At 35.8% G+C, this 21,303-nt stretch overlaps 1 protein-coding gene across 1 annotated transcript in view; it reads left to right on the top strand.

Moving 5' to 3' along the window:
• The first annotated feature begins 473 nt into the window (after nucleotides 1-473).
• The window catches only part of LOC123528936 (zinc finger protein 277-like), a 43,873-nt gene continuing 23,043 nt past the window's right edge, over nucleotides 474-21,303 (top strand). The window contains exons 1-6 of the mRNA XM_045309017.2: nucleotides 474-503; nucleotides 9,028-9,256; nucleotides 13,471-13,556; nucleotides 14,609-14,685; nucleotides 17,644-17,735; nucleotides 20,554-20,618. Coding sequence (XP_045164952.2) covers nucleotides 482-503; nucleotides 9,028-9,256; nucleotides 13,471-13,556; nucleotides 14,609-14,685; nucleotides 17,644-17,735; nucleotides 20,554-20,618 — 571 coding nt within the window. The 5' untranslated portion in view covers nucleotides 474-481. The remainder of the gene's footprint in view (nucleotides 504-9,027; nucleotides 9,257-13,470; nucleotides 13,557-14,608; nucleotides 14,686-17,643; nucleotides 17,736-20,553; nucleotides 20,619-21,303) is intronic.

Genomic DNA, 21,303 nt, shown 5'->3' with positions numbered 1-21,303 from the left:
TGGGCGATAGTTACTAGGTTTAGACTTGAGACCTTTTTTAAATACGGGGGCTACAGTGGCTTTTTTCCAATCACTGGGTACTAGGCCAGATTCGAGAGATAACCTGTATATATGGGCAAGTACAGGAGCAATTTCATGGTGGAGTTCTTTTAGGATGCGTGGGGATAGTTCATCAGGTCCTGAGGCTTTATGTGGGGATAGGCCATGGAGCAGTTTTTCCACACCTTCTGTGGTGACCTGGATCTTATTCATCTTGGAGACTGGGGATGAGTGAGAACGTTGGAATACATTTACTGTGCATTAGGATTTAGGGGGAACGTTGTAAATGGGGTGGGGAAGTAGTTTCAGTCATGGCCATGCGCTGTTGAAACGGGCATGAACATGTGATGAGGATTATAGTTAAGTTCGCAGTTGACCAATATATAACGTAAGATTATGACGATTTATGAATAACTTTTAAGCAGTAAAGAGTTTAAACAAAATGGCAGCTTCCATGGGAAGTGGTACGAAATTTAGCTTTTTACCAAATTTAAAGCGTGTAATTGAATGTCTTCGTATTTTTTGTTATGTATTTAACACAGGCTTTTATAAGTGACTTGTGATCGTGAATACTTTTGATATGCTATACCTCAAAGTCGCACGTCAGCTTGTTCAGTGCGAAGGTAGTGTCCGGATAGTAGGAGTAAGCGGATAATAGTTGGGACTATTCTCGATATCGACATTATGGATAAAATCCCGTTTTCCGGTATTAACCACCAATAAACGCCCGTTCCCGGTTTTGCGGTGAAGTGGGTATCGGCCATTACGCTACATGGCGGTAGTGTTTAGATTAGCCTTTTTTCAAGTTTTAAACAAAGAAAATGAATAAAAAAAGTATTGCAGATTATCATTAAACATTGTTGTAATTAAGATGTAGCAAAAATATCCTCAAATTTTACTTTATTTTTGAAATTTTATCTTTTATTCTACACTGCCGCTTCCGTGGCTCGATACCGAAGGTGTGAAATTATTCGCATTTTTTCAAGGTAAACAGATAATTTTTGCAAAAAAAGATGTTGCCGAGGTCGTAGAATAGTATTTCCATTGTGAGAAAGTAAGAACTTGCCTAAATCCTTATCTTCTGGCAAAAATAATCGCTAATATTGTACACGGTCTTTATATCGGTTAATCTCGCCAGCCCCCCTGACCCTATTTACGGAAATACCGGAAAACGGGATTTATCCTTAATGTCGATATGGTCAATACGCCTTTTAGGTCAAAGTAGCATAACATAGCTAGACCCATTTTAGACAACAAATCCTTACTTCATTTTAAAGAGTTATGAAAAGACTGCGTTGTATATATATATATATATACCGAAAGACACCAAAAACCACTATAAAAACATATGAAAAGATTTAAATAAGATGTATTTGACATATGTTATGGTGTTATATTATATTTAAATTACAATTGATGACAAAATAGATTGTGCAAAGGCGTTTTTTTCACTGAAACACAGGGCGTTCGGTTGACCCGAGGTCCCGGGTTTTGACCCGCAAAAATCGAGAAAAACTCGTATTTGACCCGCATAAATTACGCCACGTGCGTCGGCTTGACTCGCGGTAATTTACTTTGATGCGTCTCAAGTCCGATAGTTCTGCCCCCCTGTCAATCAAAATCCCAGTGAATTTCAATATTGTTCGCCGACACAAGCGGAAATATGGCAGTAGGCGGAGCGTCGTATGTTAATTAGCTACCGACAGATGTCAGTCACGCCACGCGCCAAATGACACGTGATTATCTCGCGGTTTGTATTTAGTACAATATGCCTTGTCATTATCAAAAGTGTTTATTGATCAATGTGTAAAAGTTAATTGATAAACAATGCAGCCTTAGATTAACGTGTTTGTACCACTTGTTAATTATTTTGTGTGCTCGATACGATTACATGAGCCGGTCGGCCGTCACGGTCTATAGCAAATTTATTATCATTGCCGAGGCTTTGTTTGGGCCAAAACAAATTAAATAAGCAGAAATTATACGTGGTAAGATGAGAAAATGAAATTTAAAACAGTTATTTTTTCAAGAATTTCAAATGTTACTTTCGTTTTCCGTATTTGTCACTCGTTTTCGAGACCGCCATTTTCGGACATTTTTATCATTTCTTACAAGATGTTTCTAGTATAATCTGAATAAAAAGCCAATAAAACGTCTGCATTTAAGAGAAAATATGATCACTGTTGCCAAAGCAGCTCTTATTTAGAAGAATTTGCTGAGAATAAAATCATGCAAAGCACCAAACCCCACCCACTTTTCAGGCAATGTGCAATAATGACTTTATTTATTGAGGCAACACTATTAGGCATGCCCAATCTTCCAAGTGGGCCTCAAAATTATGTACAATATTTACAAATAGATTTCAAATACAAATTTGACAATAGCATGATTACAACATTCTAAGCATATGTTATGTTGTTCATTTTCCAGTTTGTTAAATAGGATCTTTTGAACTGCTCAAGACTGTTAGAATTTTTTTTTTTTTACTTCAAGAGGTAATGTGTTCCAGATTTTTGGTCCCGAGTATTCAAGGGATTTTCTGTACAGTTCTAAGTTTGGTTTAGGTACTTCAAGACATTTATTTGATTCTGATCTTAAATTAATGTAAGGATTATGTACAAATTTAAATTTACTTTGAAGATAGGATGGACTAAGATTGTTAATTGATTTAAAGACTAAAATTGCTTTCTTATAATGCAGTCGTTCATTGAATTTCATCCAGTTCAGCTCTTTAAACAAATCTTCAGATGGAAAATCAAAACATTTATCAAGGATGATTCGAGCTGCTCTTTTTTGAAATTTTGTAATTTTTTCCATTGAATCCCTGTTGCAATTACCCCAAATTGTGCAGCAATAATCCAAGTGGGGTAAAATATAAGCATTAAAGAAAAGTTTTCTCTGGGGAATATCTAGGTAGCATTTTATTCGTTGTAAAAGATAAAGTAAGGAATTGCATTTCTTTAGTGTGTTATCAATATGATCTTTCCAGCTTAAGTTATTACTGACATGTACACCTAACAGTTTTTCTGATTCTGTATATTCGACAGTTTCATTGTTGAATGTAAGGGGCGATGGGTTCAAAGTATCTTTATTAGTTCCTCTTGATGAGATAAACATTGCTTTGGTTTTTTGTACATTAGCTGTCATATAATTATGCTTGCACCAGTCCTCAATTTTAGAGAGTACAGACTGTAATTCAGACTGTAATTCAGCAAAATAAGACAACTAAAATATGAATTGCTTAAGAAAATCTGTTATGACTAATGTACTTGTTTTGGATAAAGTCTGTGGGAGTTGCATTAATAACAGTATACATGTAGCTTGACCCATGAAAATCTGATTTTGACTCTTGAAAATTTAGGCTGAAGAGTCAATGACTCTTGAGTTTCAGAAGCTACCGAAAGCCCTGGAAACATATGGAGTACTCGGCTATGATTGTTAAATAACGATGATATGTTTTTTATTATATGCTATTCAATATATTTTACTTTGCATGAATTTTTATTGTCTATTGATAATTAATTGTCATATATTCATATTGGTCCCAGGTGTAATTATGTGCATGCTGATTAAATGCACAGGTGCTTTTTAATGCAAAAATCAGTGACGTAATTAGCGACGTCAACTCAGGTTAACATACTTCAAGAATCTGTGTGGACAAAATTAGGAAAGCTTGGATATGGTAAAAAAAACACACTTAAACCACTTGTATGCCGTAAATAACCTTTAAAGGAGATATAATCGAATAATTTTGAAGAGTATGTCGAATTTGCACGACAATGTTTTATCTTGTCTTGCAAATTTGTCACCCACTAGCCTTGGGGTCATGCTTGGAAACTGGGGAATATTACTTGTTTCTAAATATCAACATCAAATATAGTTCTGTTTATATTTCGGTTGAATAAAGTCAAAATGCAATTGTAAGAATAGTTTTACATACCTTAGCTTCGCTGACCATTCTTATAGAAAACTGTAACTGTGGTTTTCCTTCAAAATGAATTTGACTGTCGAAGTTACCCGATGAGCAGAAAATAGTTTGTGATGTTTTTAGTGAAAATCAGCTGTTCTACTCAATAAAACACTGAACACCTATGTTTTACTACAGTAACTGATGTCTTAAAAGCTGTTGTGAATGCCTGTTTGCTGTTTCTAGGATGATTTCAGGTTACATATGAAACTTATAACATATAATTACTGGTAATGAAGTGGCTCTTAGAGTTGCTCTTGTCCATCTGTCAGTTGGGTTGGGTCAGGTCAGGTCAGAATTTGTCGTTCATATCTCAAAAAGTTTATATGACCCTGAGTCATCAAACCTTAAAGTATAGGATTGTTATTCAGCATGGGAAGTTGTGCACCAGGATTTTAATTTGGATCAAACACAGCTAGGCCAGAGTTATTGCCCTTGAATTAGTCAAAAATATGCATTAAAAGGGCGTAAGTTGTGGCGCATGTCTCTCAAAAAATTACTATGCACCTGGGGTTTTGTTAGAGATATCACTCAGCCAGTCCAGAGGTATGGCCCTTGAATTAGTCAAAAATGTACATTAAAGGCATAAAAATTGGGTGGTGCATATCTCGAAAAGCATTTGACCTAGAGTCATGAAACATCATAGGAATATTATTCAGCATAATTATGAAGTTTTTGATTTTTGTCAGTCAGACCAGAGTTATGACCTTTGATTGTCAAAAATACACATAAATGGGATACAAGTTTGTGTTACATTGACACATGTATCTCAAAATGTATTTGACTTTGAGTCATAAAACATTAGGGGGTTGTTATATAGCATGTGAAGTTGTGCACCTGGTGTTTTGTTTGGGATTTCACTCAACCAAAATGGAGAACATTAAGGTCTGTGACTTAGTGAAAAATATATTTAAAGTGCTTAAAAGTTTGTATTGCATATATCTTGAAAAGTATTTTACTTACAGTCATGAAATTATATAAGAATATTATCCAGCATGAGTTTTTAGCTCGACTATTCATAGAATAGTAGAGCTATTGGACTCGCCCATGCGTCCGCGTCTCGATTTGGTTAAGTTTTTGTATGTAAGCTGGTATCTCAGCAACCACTTGTGGCAATGGATTGAAACTTCACACACTTATTCACTGCGATAAACTGACTTACATTGCACAGGTAACGTAACTCTATTTTGCTTTTTTACAAAATTATGCCCCTTTTTTGACTTAGAAATTTTTGGTTAAGGTTTTGTATGTAAGCTGGTATCTCAGTAACCACTTGCAGGAATGGATTGAAACTTCACACACTTATTTACTGTGATAAACTGACTTACACTGCACAGGTTCCATAACTCTTTTTTGCTTTTTTACAAAATTATGCCCCTTTTTCGACTTAGAATTTTTTGGTTATGGTTTTGTATGTAAGCTGGTATCTCAGTACTCACTAATTGGAATGGATTGAAACTTCACACACTTGTTCACTGTCATAATCTGACATGCACAAAGCAGGTCCCATAACTTTATTTTGCTTTTTAACAAAATTATGCCCCTTTTTCAACATAGAAATTTTTGGTTAAGTTTTTGTATGTAAGCTGGTATCTCAGTACTCACTAATTGGAATGGATTGAAACTTCACACACTTGTTCACTGTCATAATCTGACATGCACAAAGCAGGTCCCATAACTTTATTTTGCTTTTTTACAAAATTATGCCCCTTTTTCAACTTAGGAGTTTTGGGTTAAATTCTTATATGTAAGCTGGTATCTCAGTACCCACTAATGGGAATGGATTGAAACTTCACACAATTGTCCATTGTCATAAGCTGATAAGCACTATGCAGCTTCCATAGCCCTATTTTGCTTTTTTACTAAATTATGCCCCTTTTTCGACTTTCGTATTCATTCAATCGACACGGCTGTTGAATAGTCGAGCGTTGCTGTCCTCCGACAGCTCTTGTTTTTTTTTTGTGACTGCTCAATGTCTGTCGTGTGTCGTGTGTTGTGCGTCCGTCAACATTTTCAAAAAAATCTTCTTCTTGAAAACCACTGGACAGAATTACACCAAACTTTACAGGAATGGGTAGTCCCCTTTAAAAATTATTCAAAGAATTGAATCCCATGCAGAACTCTGGTTGCCATGGCAACTGAAAGGAAAAACTTTAAAAGTCTTCTTGCCCAAAACCACAAGGCGTAGAGCCTTGATATTTGGCATGTGACATCATCTTATGGTCCTCTAGCAAATTTGTTCAAATTGCGCCCCTGGGGTGAAAAGAGGTCCCGCCCCACGGGTCACAAGTTTCACATAGACTTATATAGTAAAAAACTTTAAAAAGTCTTCTTGTCTAAAACCACAAGACCTAGGCCTTTGATGTTTGGAATGTAGCATTGCCTTATGGTCCTCTACCAAAATTGTTCAGATGATGCCCCTGGGGTGAAAAGAGGCCCTGCCCTGGGGGTTCTCAAGTTTTACATAGACATATACATGTAGAAAAAAAACTTTAAAAATCTTCTTGCCTGAAACTGCAAGGCCTAGGCTTTTGATATTAAGTGTGTTGCCTTTCCTAGTGTTTCTCTACCAAATTTGTTCAAATTATATCCCTAGGGTGAAAAGAGGCCCTGCCCCGGGGGCACCAAGTTTAACATAGACTTATATAGGAAAACAAAATAAAGATCTTCTTGTCTGGAAGTTCAAGGCCTAGGCCTTTGATATTTGGTATGTAGCATTACCTGGTGGATTTCTAACAAGTTTATTTAAATTATGTCCCTGGGGTGAAAAGAGGCCCCGCTCTGGGGGTCACTTGTTACAATTATGAGTTATATAGAAAAAAATACTTCAAAAATTATCAGATGATATTTCCTAGACTGTTTAATTATAATTACCTGATGACCTCAAGTGATTAGGGATCACTTGACTGTGACCTTGTCCTACTGACCTACTTTATTGTTTTTTAAGATACAGCCTTGAAATTTGGATGACATATACAGTTTTGCATGAATATCTCAGTTCCTTTCGAAAACTGGTTAGATCCCATTATGGGTTCCAGAGTTATGGCCCCTTAAAGGGCCAGAATTTGCTATTTTGGCTTTTGCAGCCATATAGAGACTTCATTTATGGTTGTATTTGACACAAACTTGCAAGATATTTTTACCAACAATAGGATGAATTTGTCAGATCCAACTCATAGGAGTTGCGGCCTCTAATTTACCCCTGAAAGAGGCAAAATTTGTTAATTTTTACCTTGTGAACACGATAGAAGTGATATTTTACATTCGGTTTTAACCGGACTTACACACAACTTAAGTCACAAAAAGATCTCGGTTTCTTTTGAAAACAGGCTAGATTTCATCATGGGTTCTGAAGTTGTTGTTTCAAGGGCAAAATTTTCTATTTTGGCCCTTTCAGCCATATAGAGGTTTCATTTATGCTTCGATTTGATACAAACTTGCACAGAATATTTATCTTGATGATCTCTAGGCCAAGTTTGCAGCTGGGTCATATGGGGTCAAAAACTATGTCACCAGGTCAAATCAAAGGAAAGCTTGTTAACACCCTTTAGGCCACATTTATGACTCTATCATCATGAAACTTAGAATGTTTATCTAGATGATTCCTATGCCAAGTTTAAAACTGGGTCGTATGGGGTCAAAACCTAGGTCACCTAGTCAAATCAAAGGAAAAGCTTGTTAACACTCTTGAGGCCACATTTCTGAACCTATCTTCGTGAAAATTGGTAAAATTTTTATCTTGATGATTCCTAAGCAAAGTTCGAAACTGGGTCATGTGGGTTCAAAAACTAGGTCGCCCGCTCAAATCAAAGTAAAAGCTTGTTAACACTCTAGAGGCCATAATTATGACCCTATCTTCATGAAACTTAGTCAGAATGTTATTTTGCTGATTCCTATGCCAAGTTCAAATTTGGGTCATAAGGGGTCAAAAAATAGGTAACCTGGTCAAATAAAAGGAAAAGCTTGTTAACACTATTGAGTCCACATTTATGACTCTATTTTCATGAAACTTTGTCAGAATGTTTATCTTTATGATTCCTAGACAAAGTTCAAAACTAGGTCATGTGGGGTCAAAAACTAGGTCACCACTCAAATAAAAAGAAAAGCTTGTAAACACTGTTGATGCCATATTTATGATCCTATCTTCATGAAACTTGGTCAAAATGTTTATCTTGATGATTCCTAGGCCAAGTTTGAAACTAGGTCATGTGGGGTCAGAAACTAGGTCACCTGCTCAAATTAAAGTAAAAACTTGTTATCACTCTAGAGACATGTTTATGACCCTATCTTTAAGACATTTGATCAGAATGTTTATCTTGATGATTCCAAGGCCAGGTTTAGCAGGTGAGCGATATAGGGTCATCATGACCCTCTTGTTTTTTATTTCACTTTGCAAGACCAAAGTTATGGCCCTTGACATAGTTAAAATATAAAAGTTTTTGCCCCATGTGTCTCTAAATGTACTTGATCTAGAGTCATAAAACTTTAGAGGATTGTTTTATAGCATGTGAAGTTGTGCACCAGGTGTTCCCTTTGGGCTTTCACTTAGCTAGGCCAGACTTGTGGTTCTTCACTTAGTGAAAAATATACATAAAGTTCATCAAAGTTTTTGTTGCAATTATCTTAAAAAATAGGTCATCTAGAGGCATGAAACCAGGTACAATGACAGGAGTAGTGGGCACCTGTGTCCTATTGACACACATCTCTAGTTTAGAGATTGTTTGCCTCGACAGACAACAGTTACTGCTTTCCAACCATTACTCATCCAGACTCTGAGGTTTCCCCGTTGTCCCAGTCAGTCTGACATGCATTAATGTCAAGCCCTGCCTTTGTTAAGTTAACTCTTGTAAAAAGTGTATGCTCCGCCATATGTAATGAAAAGAGTTGTCAGGCATCCATTCAACCTTGTCTACTTTGCACTGTAACTTTGAAATATATAGAGCAACTTTTTTAATTTGGCAGAAACATTTGCATAAATAACTAAATTGGATGTCGTGCTTTCACTCTAAATATCTTTGCAGATGAATCTTTCTCAAGTGCAGAGAGGCCTGTATTAGAGCCGCTGTTGCTCCCAGATTCTGAGTTGGGCCAGCCGAACAGTGGACGTGACTCACCTAGGAACACTCTACCATGTATGCTATGTGCAGAAACAGTTGACATTACAGAAAAACTTGATGACTATTTAAAACATTTATTGGAAATACATAAGTTTGTTATTGCAGATGTTAACTTAATATCCAGTTTTAATAGGTATGTATTATATATTTTGCTTTCCGGTATTATTCCGATTGATATTTAACATAATTCTTAGACTTACTATGCTTTGTAGATATTTTGGCAGTGCTTACTTTTGGGAAATCGCTATTCATGTATTTCAGAGAATTATGCCAGGATGGTAGGAACAGATTACAGCCAGAATAAAAAAGTCTCATTGTTAAAGAATTATTTTCAATAAGAATATTTAGTTTTGATGTACACACAAACACTGCACACATAAATTTTAGTCCAGTTTGTGCGGCAATCTATTGTGGTTTGTGCAGCAGTTAATTGCGGGTTTTCAATGTGATTTTGAAAGTTACACAGCTTTCATCACATTTTAGTATAATTTCATAATAAATGACTCATATTCAATTTGGTGAAAACTTAGTTTTTAGCTCGACTATTCAAAGAATAGTAGAGCTATTGGACTCATCCATGCGTCTGCGTCGGCGTCCCAATTTGGTTAAGGTTTTGTATGTAAGCTGGTATCTCAGTAACCACTTGTGGGAATGGATTGAAACTTCACACACTTATTCACTGTGATAAACTGACCTACATTGCACAGGTTCCATAACTCTATTTTGCTTTTTTACAAAATTATGCCCCTTTTTCGACTTAGAAATTCTTGGTTAAGGTTTTGTATGTAAGCTGGTATCTCAGTAACCACTTGTTGGAATGGATTGAAACTTCACACACTTATTCACTGGATAAACTGACCTACGTTGCACAGGTTCCATAACTCTGTTTTGCTTTTTTACAAAATTATGCCCCTTTTTCGACTTAGAAATTCTTGGTTAAGGTTTTGTATGTAAGCTGGTATCTCAGTAACGACTTGTGGGAATGGATTGAAACTTCACAGACTTATTCACTGTGATAGACTGACCTACATTGCACAGGTTCCATAACTCTATTTTGCTTTTTTACAAAATTATGCCCCTTTTTCGACTTAGAAATTCTTGGTTAAGGTTTTGTATGTAAGCTGGTATCTCAGTACCCACTAATGGGAATGGATTGAAACTTTACACACTTGTTCACTGTCATGATCTGACATGCACTGTGTAGGTCCCATAACTCTACTTTGCATTTTTTTTTTAAAGATTTTGCCCCTTTTTCGACTTAGCAGTTTCTGGTTAAGTTTTTATATGTAAGCTTGTATTTCAGTATCCACTTATGGGAAAGGATTGAAACTTCATGCACTTGTTCACTTTATGAGCTGATAAGCACTGTGAAGGTTCCATAACCCTTTTTTCCATTTTTACAAAATTATGCCCCTTTTTCGACTTTTGTATTCATTCAATTGACAAGGCTGTTGAATAGTCGAGCGTTGCTGTCCTCCGACAGCTCTTGTTCTTTCTCAGGTTTCTTGCAAAAATTGACAATCCAGACCCCAGCATATTTCAAGAATTTATATTCAGCAGTTTAATACTAAATAAAAACCAGATATTTCCAAATGTGAGACAACCCTGTTTTTGCATGTCTGACATGGCTGCTGCCACAGTTAAATTTTGGTAAAAATGTACATGAAATTAGCAAATTATTACCATTCTGTTAACCTTCACCCTGCTGAATTTCTATAATGGACTTGTCCATCATTCAATTTGGGCAGTACCACTTCTTATTCAAAGGGGTATTCACTGAAAATTTACTGACTGAATAGGGAACAGTGCAGACCATGATCAGACTGCATGGATTTGCAGGCTGATCTTGGTCTGCACTGGTCGCAAAGGCAGAATCACTTGCCACCAGCAGGCTAAAGGTTAAAATTAAACTCTAAAAGTCCAGTGGATTAGATTTAGCTGTTTAGTCTTGCCACTAATTAAAGTGACTGGCCTCCTCGTTCGACAACTAAAAATTATTTTTTTTATAGATATCAGGAAATATATGCTATATTCCTTAAGAAGGCTTTTAAACTTAATTACTGACACACTATATGTTATGGAAACACATGAGAATTTGCTGTTTTTAGCTCATCTGATTTTTTGAAAAAAAATGATGAGTTATTGTCATCACTTGATCGGCGTCGGCATTGCCTGGTTAAGTTTTATGTTTAGGCCAGCTTTTCTCCTAAACTATCAAAGGTATTGCTTTGAAACTTGCAACACTTGTTCACCATCAATAGCTGACCCTGTACAGCAAGAAACATAACTCCATCCTGCTTTTTGCAAGAATTATGGCACCTTTTGGACTTAGAAAATATCAGATTTCTTGGTTAAGTTTTATGTTTAGGTCAACTTTTCTCCTAAAGTATTGAAGCTATTGCTTTGAAACTTGCAACAGTTGTTCACCATCATAAGCTGACCCTGTACATTAAGACACATAACTCTGTCCTTCTTTTTGCAAGAGTTATTGCCCCTTTTGGACTTAGAAAATCGGATTTCTTTGTTAAGTTTTATGTTTAGGTCACCTTTTCTCATAAACTAACAAAGCTATTGCTTTAAAACGTGCAACACTTGTTCACCATCATAAGCTGACCCTTTACAGCAAGAAACATAACTCTGTCCTGCTTTTTGCAAGAATTGTGGCCCCTTTTGGACATAGAAAATATCAGATTTATTGGTTAAGTTTTATATTTCGGTAAACTTTTCTCCTAAACTATCAAAGCTATTGCTTTGAATCTTGCAATTGTTGTTCACCATCATAAGCTGACACTGTCACATCAAGAAACATAGCTCCATCCTGCTGTTTGCAAGAATTATGGCCCATTTTGGACTTAGAAAATCATGGGTAGGACAATTTTTCTATTATACAAAAAAATCAGATGAGCGTCAGCACCTGCAAGGCAGTGCTCTTGTTACTATTTTTTATGATGAAAATTGAAAAGCTTTTGTAACGCTTTACTCCAGGTAAACTGTCTCAAGTATAAGTATCTATATTTTGAAGTCATAATTCACAAATTTGGCTGTAGCGCTACTGGTTACGACGACGGAAAAATGTCTTTATTGCCGTGGCGGTCCGGAGCTTGATTCCCAACGCGATCATCTTTTTTTCTTGATTGGGAATTTTTTTAGGTATTTTAGAAACAAAAACTAATATTCTAATGTTCATAATATGACCAAACTTCTATTTGAAAGAAAGATTATTTTTAGCTAAATCTGGAGGTCATTGCCTTTAACAACAGATTTGAAACTGATATTTTTCTCCTGAAATCACCTTGATCAATTTATTAAATACATAGAGGTTTATTAAATGAACTGCAAAGAAATTTTTACTATTCATGATATTGATAAACAAGTTCTTTTTTGTCTTTCACAAGATTGAGCAAGATTTCACTCTTTGCATCTCAGGGAGTCTGTTGTATTTATAGATCTTAGTGTTCTTACAGTTCTTGTTCTAACTGGAAGGAAAGATTTAACCTTTACCCTGATAAATTTCAAACTTGGACTGGTCCAACATTCAGTTTGGGCAATACCATTTATTATTTGAAGGGGTGTTCACTGAAAATTTACTGACTGAATAGCGAAAAGTGCAGACCATGATCAGCCTGCACTGATATGCAGGCTGATCTTGGTCTGCACTGGTCGCAAAGGCAGAATCACTTGCCTCCAGCAGGCTAAGGGTTAAACAGCTCTTGCTGAAAGAGTTTGTTAAACAAAATCTTGTTGGGTTATCACAAGATTTTGTGTGATTTCAGTCTATGTTCTTATGAGAGTTTCAGATTTGTTTCATTTATCCTAATATCATAATGCTTGTTTCTGTTAAAATGACGTCACGTTGTCAGGCGATGAAAATGTTTTTATTGTGACTAAGAAAGAGGGCTACTATAGTGGACGCAACTTGACCCCGATGGTTGACCTTTGTATTATAATACATAATGAGGCACAACCTATTATTGAAAGGTGTGTACGTGAAACATGGTATACAAACTCATTCCAAATAAATATACACGGCCACCATAAGCACTCCTTATTTCTATAGTGAAATAATCGATATGAATAATCAGCCTAAGGTCAACCATCGCGGTCAAGTTGCGACTACTATAATAGCCTACTATATTTTATCTTCTGTTTTAGATAAAGGGCATATATCAGAATCTAAATTATTACACTCAAAATTGTTTATATGTGTGAGAATAATTCACTAGGGCTACACCCTCGTGAAATTATTCGGTGGACGTGTAACCTCTTTTTTGTGTATTAATAATGTTAAAACACAACTTTCCTATACATTATTTTTTTAAAATAATTTAAGATCTTTGTTCTTTATAGTTATTGTTTATACTGGAAGGAAAGATTCAAACAACACCCACTGAAAGAGTTCTGCACTGAAGTACAAACTACAAAAACAAAAGAAGGTTAGTGTTCCATTTCTATACAGTGTTAACTTTGCTTGAGCAAATATGTGCATGAGGAAGCCAGAGGTGTTTGTTCCATGGAGGTGTTGTTGACAGAGATTTTACTATATTGGACATCACTGATATATATACATACAGAATCTGCTAAATTTCTATAATGAACTTGTCCATCTTCCAGTTTGGACAGTACCATTAACTGTTAAAAGGGATGCTTTTCAAAAAGATACTGGCTGAATAGCAAACAGTGCAGATCATTATCAGACTGCATGGATGTGCAGGCTGATCATGATCTACACTGGTCGCAAAGGCAGAACCAATTGTGTCCAGCGTGGTAAGGGCTGATATTCAACATACAGAATCTACTAGAAAGGGAACTTTACAGGATTTATGAGTGTGAAGAAGTCAGTTAAGTGTCATATATTTGAATGCTCATTTGCTTGTCCATATATTGAAAGTTCATAATTAAAAAAAATATTATTTGAAGTCAAGCTCATTCAAAAGTTGAATGCAAAATTTAAAACTTTGTTGACTTATTTTGAATATAATTTCAGTATTTTACATTCAGGTAATTCTATCTAAACACCTTTAAAATGGTTAGGTTTAGTTTGAAAAACAGGAATTTCAGATACTGTGTAATTATTAGATTATAATCACATACCGGTAAACATATCTGTACTCATCTAAAATGGTTATTTTATTTTGACATTTGTAGATTTTAAATTTTAAAAATGGTGTAATTATAAATGCGACTTACTTGTGGGATTAAATTTTGTGGATTTGAGTACGTCACATTCTAGAAATATTAGTCGCCAATGAAATATTTCAAAGAAAAAGGATCAAATACAACAGTTTTTTAGGGAGCAGTAGTCTAATGGCTAAGGTGCCGGAGGTTGTGGGTTCAGGCTGTAGTGAAGTAGTGGCAGACCTCATATGACAGTGTTAGTTCTGTTTTTTCCAGGAAGCGGACTTGAGAGTGATCCAGATAACTTTAAAGCTTACGTCACATTTGAGCTGAAGTAGACTAGAACATACTATTTTTATCCCCTTTCCAGGAGAGCAGTATTACATGCTGAGTGATGTGTTGCCAGAAGACAAACAGTTACGTGAACTCTTACAGAAAAGAAAATTGGTGAGTTTGTTTCTTATCCAAGCAAAGTCTTTGTTTATATGCAAATATACAGATATTTGTAGCATTGAGCGAATAAGTAACTTCTGTAGTCTCGGAAAACAACATATCACTATATAATAAGTGGCCAAATAAAAAAAACAGCATATGTTCTCCATGATCATTTGTAAAAGACATTTTTGAATGTGTTTGATATCATTCATCCTTTGTCTCTGGCTCATGTGGAGAAGTTGGCTGGTACTTGCGGAGAACAGGTTTGTACTGGTACAAAATGCAGGGCTAGTGGTTAGGTTAACTGCCCGCTGTTACTTGACATGAAATACTGTTGAAAAAATGGTGCTAAACCCAGAACAAACAAACACTCTTCCAAATATTATAAAGTTGGAATTTTTTAAAAAGAACTTTTTGTCAGAAACTGCTGGCCTAAACATTTTGAAAATTTTTAAAAAGATATTCATTGAGTGACCCTATTCCAAGAGTGATCAGATTATTTCATTCAGCTAAAGACATTGCCATCAGAGAGCTTGTCATTTTTCCCTATATGTATATAGGGGAATTTTTAATAACCATCATGTCAATTTTCTCATCTGGCTCTTGAGGGTTTGGTCACCTTTCCCTGTATGTATGTGTATGAGTGTGTGTTCAGATTTAGCCTCTTTTTCAACAATGTTACGGTCATATAAACGACCGTGTCTACTTGCAGCAGTGAGCACAATGCCCAGTTTTATAGTGCTGACTCACTCTAATATCGCATATCATGACATAGACATGTGACATGATACCCCAACCAGTCACATTAATTTATACTGACACTGGGCTGACCAGTCCTAGCACTATCCTTTTAATGCTGATCATCAAGTGAGGAAGCAACTAGTACCACCTTTTCTTTGGTATGACGAGGCTAGCGATCGAACCCACGACCTCCCGCACTCGAAGCTGATGCTGTATGTATGTAATGAAAACTTAAATAAATAACCATTTTGTCAGTTTTCCCTGTATGGCTCTATGGAAAACTTCAATTCATCTCTGAATATAAAGGCTAGTTTTCTTAGTCAGTTTGCAGAAATAATTCTTGGATGACTGTCTGCCAAGCATTGTTAATGTGCTATGAAACTCAGGTGGGCAGTCTGGGGCTGTCATGACCCTTCTGTTTAGATCTTTTGCCAAATTAAAGCTACCGGTACAGTGAAGTTGTGCATGTTCACATCTACATTTATTCAGCAATGAAACATCTGATTTAACCCTGTTTTGTTTTTTTCAAAACTTTATTACATTCTAAGAAAATCAAGTCAATGAAACAGATACATACGTGCAGGGTTGTGTGTTTTTACTATTGTATTATTCTTTTTATCACTGTAATAGCAATGTAGTTATGTGTAACTTTGTTTACTGTGAAATCATTAATATTCGTGGGGACAAAATTTTCATGGATTTCGTGGTTGAGTCAGTCCACGAGATTTAATCCCAACGAACAAGAAAAATTCCCATTCATTTTATGTTCAAAAGTTGAAATCCACGAATTCATATCCCCACGAAATTGTGGTTTTGGCCAAAACCACAAAATTTCATGCCCACGAAATTAAAGATGTTTTTCACAATTATTTCTAGTGGACAGAATTTTTTGTAACTCAGCATATTTATAGATTGATGTATGACAAGTTAAAATAAAAAATAAAAATAATAGGTACCCGTGCTTCTTTTTTCAATACTCAAAGTATATTAAGAACACCAAATCGGTATTTTTGTCCAAAGAAACAGTACATACATGTCATAATAAAACTACTGCAAACAATTATTTATTCGAAGTTTCACTCTGATGTTACTGTTTATGCATCCGAATTTATAACACCACTATAACTATGCATAAAATGTCAACATATAGATATATTAACTCAGAACAATTACTCTTGACAGATGTCGAAAGTATCTGAAACTGAGAAAAACACGAAGTATTTCTTAATGATATGAAAAATCTAGCGGACAGAATTTTTCCATATTTTATATTATGTAAGCTAGAACTAAGACAAAAAAATCTAAACCAAAAAAATAATAACGACCCGTGCTTGTTTTCAAGAAAAATTAAAAAATATTCACTCCACCCACAAAAGTATTTTTTCATTACCCCACCCACCTAAAAATTATGAACATTTTTTTTCTTACAAAACAAATTGCACAATGTTATTATCAGTTCCTTAACCAATATTCTTACTCACATGCGGAATAATGCTCCTTTAAGGTTGCATGCCTCTAGGTCAAATACTTTTTTGAGATACGTGCTACACAAGCTTTCACATCCCATTTACGTATATATTTGACCACGTCAAGGGACATAAATCTGTTTTTATTGAGTGAAACCTCAAATAAAAGCACTGGTGCACAACTTCGCATGCTGAATTTAATTCTTGTGTGGTTTCATGACTCTTGGCACATATAATTTTGAGGTACATGCGACACAAATGTTTAGACACTTTATGTACAATTTGACTATCAAGGGCCATAACTCTGGTCTTATTACGTGAAATGCGGAATGGGACACAAAAAGTATAACAACATTTCTAGGAAGTCACATTTGAACTTGAAGGAGATATATCTACGTTAAGATTTTCTGGAATTTTATTTGACTTGGAGTCGGCTGCATCATTACTGGACGAAATAGTTTACTTTCAAATTGGCTGTCCACAATGTATTCAATTCGAGCACTTCCTACAACTACTCCTCCAATAAAACACCATCACTTTTAAGGGTAAAATATGGATGTACGACCTATATTGTCAGTACATACGATATATTTTGCGCGAGTGCACTGCATATCCGACAATTATGCACTTTCGGCGGCGAATTCTGAACTTTACAGTAGATATCGCTTGCTGCGCGATTGAGCTGCGCACAAAATATTGTGATGAACTCCTTTAAATGATTTTACAGTATTTATACATGTGTTTATATGTATAAGTATTTCAGGAATATGTCCTGGAAACACAACAGCGAGAAAGAGAAGATGAAACATTCTGTAGAGGATGTCTTTTCTGTAGAGAACATTTTACAGGTAACAGGTACGTATGCTCTGGAAAAAATTTTAGGTCTGGTTTGCTAGTTTGAAAAACTATAGAGTTGATAGGTTCCTTTAGAAAAAAAAAACCTTCTGTGGTTGAGTGGTTACATGGGCTGTCTTTGAATCATTTTCTCCTCACCACTTTGGCTTTAGAACACACTTGGGGTATCCAGCTGGTATTCAGAAAGTCTGTGTTTCTGCTGAGGTACCTTTTTGCACTTGAAATAATGTCTGGGAAGCAAGAAATAGATCGATATGGTATATTTATTTCTCTAATTTGAAAGTCGCCATATGACCTAAATTATGTTGTTGTGGCTGAAAATTCTTCAATTCTTGTGCTATCAGCGATTGAAACTGGAATCATTGAATATTTAGAAGAACAAAAACAATTTTGGTAGCACAAAATCATAATCACAATTACTGAAAAAGGGGTTTGAAAACCCATGTTTGGCACTATCTTTGCTCTGAATATATGTGTTTTGGTACGAAGCTTCACAGAAAATAGGGGGAAAAAAAAGAAACAGTTTGAGAACGTATAATAAAATCATGAAATGAAACAATGGTATTTATGACATACAAGCTTTCAGTGTTGTACATAACTATCACAATTGTGATATACTTTGAAATCATTTAATTTTGTTTGCATGAAATTTTGTGGTTTTGGCCAAAATGTCTGTTTGGTGGAAAGTATAAATTTGTGGATGTCATCATTTAAAACTACACAAATAGAAAATTAATGAGCCATGCCATGAGAAAACCAACACAGTGGGTTTGCGACCAGCATGGATCCAGACCAGCCTGTGCATCTGCGCAGTCTGGTCAGGATCCATACTGTTCGCTGACGGTTTCTCTAATTGCAACAGGCTTTAAAAGCGAACAGTACAGATCCTGAACAGACGGCGCGGATTTGCAGGCTGGTCTGGATCCATGCTGGTCGCAAACCCACTATGTTGGTTTTCTCATGGCGCGGCTCATTTATTTGTTGGATGGGATTAAATTTTATAGATTGTTGCAACCACAAAGTCAATTAGTTCCTGATGAATATTAATGATTTCACATACTCTTTTTTTATGCGCCCGTTTGAAAAACGGGATGTATTATGGGAACGCTCCTGGCGGATGGGCGGGCAGGCGGCGTCCAAAGACTTTGTCCGGAGCATATCTTCTACATGCATAGAAGGATTTTGATGAAACTTAGCACAGTTGTTCACCATCATGAGATGGAGTGTCATGCGCAAGAACCAGGTCCCTAGGTCTAAGGTCAAGGTCACACTTAGATGTCAAAGGTCAAATTCAAGAATGACTTTGTGTGGCGCATATCTTCTTCATGCATGGAGGGATTTTGATGAAAGTTGGCACAATTGTTCTTCATCATGAGATGGAGTGTTATGCATAAGAACCAGTCCCTAGGTCTAAGGTCAAGGTCACACTTAGAGGTCAAAGGATACAAGAATGGCTTTGTCCGGAGCATATCTTCTTCATGCATGGAAGGATTTTGATGTAGCGGTCAAAGGTCAAATTCAAGAATGACTTTGTCTGGCGCATATCTTCTTCATGCATGGAGGGATTTTGATGTAGCTCGGCACAATTGTTCACCATCATGAGACAGAGTGTCGTGCACAAGAACCAGATCCCTAGGTCTAAGGTCAAGGTCACACTTAGAGGTCAAGGATGCAAGAATGAAAACTTTGTCATTTGAGCATTTCTTCTTCATGCATTGAGGGATTTTGATATAACTTGGCACAAATGTTCACAAGCATGAGACGAAGTGTCATACATAAGAACCAGGTCCCTAGGTCTAAGGTCAAGGTCACACTTAGAGGCCAAAGGTCAGATACAAGAATGACTTTGTCCGGAGCATTTCCTCTTCATGCTTGGAGGGATTTTGATGTATCTCGGCACAATTGTACACCATCATGAGATAGAGTGTCATGCACTGATCCCTTCTTTTGAATTACTTCCCTTTGTTGTTACTATAAATAGCTTGTATTGTAACTTTTTTAAGGTGTATTTTGACCAATCTCTACCTGGTAAAGATTTTTGTGTGGACTTGCAATCTTTTTTTTTGATTTTTTTTTTTTAAGATTAACTTCCCTTAGTTGTTACTATAAGTTACTATAAATAACTTATATTGTAACTTTTTTATAATTGACCATGGGGAAAAACCAAGACCACTTTTCTGTGGTACAACATAGATATTACTTTCCAATTTTTGGTGTATTTTAAGGTATCTCTACCTGGTAAGGAGTTTTTTTGTGGACTTAGAAAAACAAAAGACTTACAGTGATTACTAAACAACCACAAAATTAAAATTCCATTTGCAAATACAGGTGCTAGAGTAAAGAAGTTTGCTGTGACGGGCGTATATTGTGACATTCTGGCACTCTTGTTATAATTGACTGTAGGGAAAAACCAAGACCACTTTTCTGTGGTGCAGCATTGATGTTTCTTTCAAATTAAATTATTTTGGGTGTATTTTAAGGTATCTCTACCTGGTAATTTTTTTTGTGTGGACTTAGAAAAATAAAAGAATTACAATAATTTCTAAAATAAAACATTGTAAACAACTACAAAATTAAAATTACTGAACTTGTCCGTCTTTCAGTTTGTACAGTACCATTAACTATTTAAAGGGGTGCATACCATAAAGATACTGACTGAATGGCAAACAGTGCAGCTCTTGATCTACACTGGTCGCAAAGGCAGAATCAGTCGTGTCCCACATGATAAGTGTTAAATATGTCTGCATGTTATCAGCATTCCAGCATTTGTGTCATAATTGTTTAAAATCTATACAGATTTTAGCATATCCTATTTCAGATCTTTGATGTTTAACCATATGGCAGAAGACCATAGTTTCAATGTTGGGCAGCCAGATAATTTAGGTATGTAATTCTTGTCTCATGGTCTTTTTATAGATATGATTCAGTCTGATTGAAATTATCTTCTATTAATACTACATATTTAGGAAGATTGAGTACTTTAGTTAGATTGAGATTTGATTAACCTTCAGAATGCTAGTATTTAAGTGCAATGTGGTGGTTGTAAAAATTATCCCAATACTTCGAATCAGTGATGATATTGATCTGAGCCTTTGGGGATAAATTCTGTCCTTTGATATCAGTTCCCCTCCAGTCAGCGCTAGGGGGGCATGAGAATAGTTTGACATTTCTGAACCTATCATGAACAAACTAAATGCAATAGACTTGGCTATTACCGGTAAAGTATTCTACGGGGTTTAGCTATCAGACTTCATCAGATGATTACTTTTTAGGGATCTTTAAGATGAAGGTCAAGGTCACAGTGAACGGGTGATAAAAATGGCCTCCAATAAATAAATGGAGAAGTCTTGGGCCCATACCGTAAAATCATTTAATTTTTCGTGGGCATGAAATTTCGAGGTTTTGGTCAAAACGGCAATTTCGTGGGGATATGAATTCGTGGATTTCAACCTTTGAACATAAAATGAATGAAAATTTTACTTGTTCGTTGGGATTAAATTTCGTGCATTGACCCAACCACAAAATCCACGAAAATTAGTCCCCACGAATATTGATGATTTCACAGTAG

Source organism: Mercenaria mercenaria, chromosome 13 (assembly GCF_021730395.1).
Source record: "Mercenaria mercenaria strain notata chromosome 13, MADL_Memer_1, whole genome shotgun sequence".
NCBI lineage: Eukaryota > Metazoa > Mollusca > Bivalvia > Venerida > Veneridae > Mercenaria > Mercenaria mercenaria.
The sequence above is the reverse complement of the archived record's forward strand: the minus strand, read 5'-3'. Positions and strand labels throughout refer to the sequence as shown.